A 3,643-nucleotide genomic window follows, 5' to 3' on the forward strand; every position below is an offset into this window, starting at 1 on the left:
GGAAGGAAGGAGAGAAGAATGGAAGGAGACCCTTAATAGATGAGAGAAATCCTAAAATTGGTGGTGAGGAAGAGAAGCTTGGACATCTGCAGCTCAAACTTCCTTGGGAACATTAGGAGAACCTTTTCTGAAATTTGCCTCCTCTAACCTCACATCATAAAATAGCGTGATACACACAGAAAATGCATTGCTTTTCACCAGCTCCGTTAGTCAAACGCTTGTGATAATAAGCATACAGCTACATCTGCTTCCTGCCTTCTGGGGCTCTCAGGAGCGTTTCTTCACTGAGGCCAGCCTGGGGATGAGCTCTATGACCCAGTGCTGGAGCTTGACCTGCCAGAAAGACCCCAGACAGATCCTGACTCCTTGGCTTTTCTGAGGAGAATTCCCAGTGGAATTCCCAGTGTGGGTCTCCTACCCAGGACCCCTCGCTTCTCTGGAAACAGGCAGTGAATAGAGAACCATGAACAGAAAGAGGGGGCTGTCAAATAATGCTTTATTCCTCTGACATGTAACCTCTTAACTTTCATTCTCTTCCTTTCGTCCTGTCGCAACCAACCCATTCCTGATGCTGGTGTCAGAGAAGCTTACTACAAATACTCACTGCTTCTATGTGCTTGGCCACCAGTGGCCTGTGACAACCCAAATTCCTCCATCAGGGCCATAGATCTGGGCTCTGACTTTAACCACCATCCCCAGGCCTGTCTTCCAGCCCTCCCCGCCTGCAGACAGCCTGCATCCTCTTTCCCCACGTGGTGTGGCATTCCTTTGCCTTTTGTCTGGCTAACTTCAGTCTAGTCATCCAATGGGGCGTACCTTGTAGAATCCTACTTGGCGCTGCTCTCCACGTCTCAGATATGAGACATCGTGGTTTGGAGAAAGTTGTCCTTCTATGGCTCTCCTCCATGGAGCTACTTAAGTTCCCCTTCTTGACTAATCGTTCTTGCTAAAGCTGTGTTCATTTCTCTGCACTCAAAAAGTAGCTGGATCAACTAACCCAGGGCCCATAGGGTCTCACAGAGACGGAACCAACAACCAGGGAATCTACATGGGACAGATCTAGGCACTCTGCATTTATGTTACAGTTGTGTAGCTTGGTCGTCTTGTAGGACTCCTAACAGTGGGAGCAGGGACTGTCTCTGACTCTGTTGTCTGCTTTGGGGACCCTTTTCTCCTATTGAATTGCTTCATCCAGTCTTACGATGAGAGGAGGTGCCTAATCTCAACGTAACTTGATATACGATGGCTGAATGATATCCATGGAAGACCTATCCTTTTCTGAAAAGAAAGGGAGGAGGAGTGGAAGGGAGAGGGGCTGGGAGGAGGGGAAAGTGTGGTAGAGATGTAAAAGCAAATAAAGAAATGAGAAGCTCTGCCTGTATGAGGGCATCACCTTTAGACAGGTTCTCCAAGTAAAAGAGACATACATTTAACCTATACAGTGTTTGTCAAGGGGCACTACAGATATTTACTCAATAAACATGACCAGATGAGCCTGGATAGATGAATAGATGGGTAGATGGACAAACAGACAAATTGACTTCAAGTACACATTGGTGTTTTTGACTTCTAGGAAGCTATAAATACAGCAAATGAAATGGCGTCAGGCCATTGGCCAGGCCTCCACTTTACCCAAGGTTAAAGATAACAAATGGATGAGAAAAAATCCTTTCCTTGAAGAAACTTAAAAAAAAACAATCACGTTTTCCAAAAGCCATGATTCATATTTTTTTACAGAATGATTATTAATAATAGGAACACAGTTTTCAGAAAACCTAAGTGGCTCAGAAAAACAAAATCGGAGGGTGGCATGTTGTTCTCACTGTCACGTACAGTGCAATTTTCCTTCTCCCCCATTCAGCGGTCAGTTTTCTCTTGCGGTTGTTGGCCTGAACATCACATCATTGGGATTGCGTTCCCTCAAGGAAATAAGCGATGGAGACGTGGTCATTTCAGGAAATCGAAACTTGTGCTACGCAAATACAATAAACTGGAAAAAATTCTTTGGGACTTCCAATCAGAAAACCAAAATCATGACCAACAGAGCCCAGAATGACTGCAGTAAGTAGCTGGTCCCATGTCACCTGTGTGCATAGCTCCTGGAGGTAATTTCTTTTCAGAAGGGATGCTGAAGGGGCCCTCGTCTCCTGCTCACTGCTCTTCCCGGGGTCAACAGTGTGCTGGAGCAAAGAGTGAACACAGGGATATGGAAAATGTGCACTTTTGTGGGGGATGAGGCAAAGTTAAAGTAACGAATAAGTCAGATGCTGAGAACACAATCACAACTGCAAAGAGACACGTTAAAGGAACACTTAAAGAGAAGCCTTCTACTCTACACTGGGACAATAGGAACAGGGGCCCTAAGGGCTAAGCCCGACCACCAAAGGCTCCATCTGGAGATGTACATTCATTTGAAAGAAGAGAACCCAAACTAAGAATTCAGCTGAAGAGATGGCCTGCATCTGGTGGCCAGGCTGCATCTCTAGCTGGCCCCTAAAATGGGCAGCAGCTTCCACATGGGACTGGTTTTGTACACATGAAAGATATAAGGGTGATGGGGGCATGGAAGCTTGTGCCAAGGTTACAGAGAACCAGCCAAGCTGGCCAGTACATGGGCAGGGCTGAAGTCCCTAAAAGGAGCCCTGGAGAGGCCACTGTGCAATCCCATAAAGATGAAGCGTAAGTCTCAATGGACACCCCAGGATTTTAGAGACGTCAGTATGATGGGATGTCTGCTACCAAAAACAAAAAGAGAAGGAGCTGCAGGCTTGGGATACAGCAGGTCAAAGGGGGAAGCTTTTGCACACTGCAAGGGGCAGACCTGGAAGGACAGAGCTACCTTAGTTCTTGAGAGCCCAGCATCTGGAAATCCTGATGAAATTACTCCGGCTTTCAAGAACTTGAGTTCTGCTGGGTTTCAGTCTCGCTTTGGTTCACTCTTTCTTTCCTGTGCCCCATTCCACCTCTGTGAAATGGGAATGATTATTATGTACCGTTGTATGTGGAAAGTTTGTAAATTGCTTTCTGATTGCCTTGAGTCCCAAGAAAAAAATAGACTTGAGATTTCTGAACACTATTGATACTGTTAAAGACTTGCCGAGAGCAAGTGAGATGGCTCAGCAGAAAAGAGCGTTGCTGCAAAGCCTGGAGACCTGAGTTCTATTCTCAGGACTCATATGGAGCACGGAGAGAGCCAGCTCCCACAAATTGATATTACACACACACACACACACACACACACACACACACACACACCACAGTGGCGTGCACATGTTCATCCTCTACACAAAATAAAAAAGGTAATGGAGTTTTTTAAAGTCTTAAGAAGATGGAATAAACACATCTGGTATTGTACAATGTTCATAATCCTATGTGGGCTGACAGCAGGTGTGGAAGGCGGGGAAGATGATGTGGCTTGAGTGTGTTTCCAGGAGCTCAGGTGCTTGAACACTTGACCTTGTGCTTCTGCCACTCTGATGGACAGTGCCCCTTCTTAAACTGCTAGCCAAAGTAAAGCCTTCCTCCCTTCAGTTGCTTCTTGTTAGATATGTGGTCACATCAGTGAGTGACATATGTGCTGCAGTCTAGGCTCCCTGGAATTTAAAGGATGAAATGTGATCTTCATTATATTACTTTTTTTTTT

At 45.8% G+C, this 3,643-nt stretch overlaps 1 protein-coding gene across 3 annotated transcripts in view; it reads left to right on the forward strand.

The window, feature by feature from the left end:
• Nucleotides 1–3,643, forward strand: part of Egfr (epidermal growth factor receptor) — a 176,294-nt gene that overhangs the window by 131,368 nt on the left and 41,283 nt on the right. For all 3 annotated transcript variants that reach the window (XM_013353507.2, XM_026788907.1, XM_026788908.1), the window contains exon 12: nucleotides 1,862–2,061. In XM_013353507.2, coding sequence (XP_013208961.1) covers nucleotides 1,862–2,061 — 200 coding nt within the window. The remainder of the gene's footprint in view (nucleotides 1–1,861; nucleotides 2,062–3,643) is intronic.

This window comes from Microtus ochrogaster, unplaced genomic scaffold (genome assembly GCF_000317375.1).
Source record: "Microtus ochrogaster isolate Prairie Vole_2 unplaced genomic scaffold, MicOch1.0 UNK9, whole genome shotgun sequence".
Taxonomy (NCBI): domain Eukaryota; kingdom Metazoa; phylum Chordata; class Mammalia; order Rodentia; family Cricetidae; genus Microtus; species Microtus ochrogaster.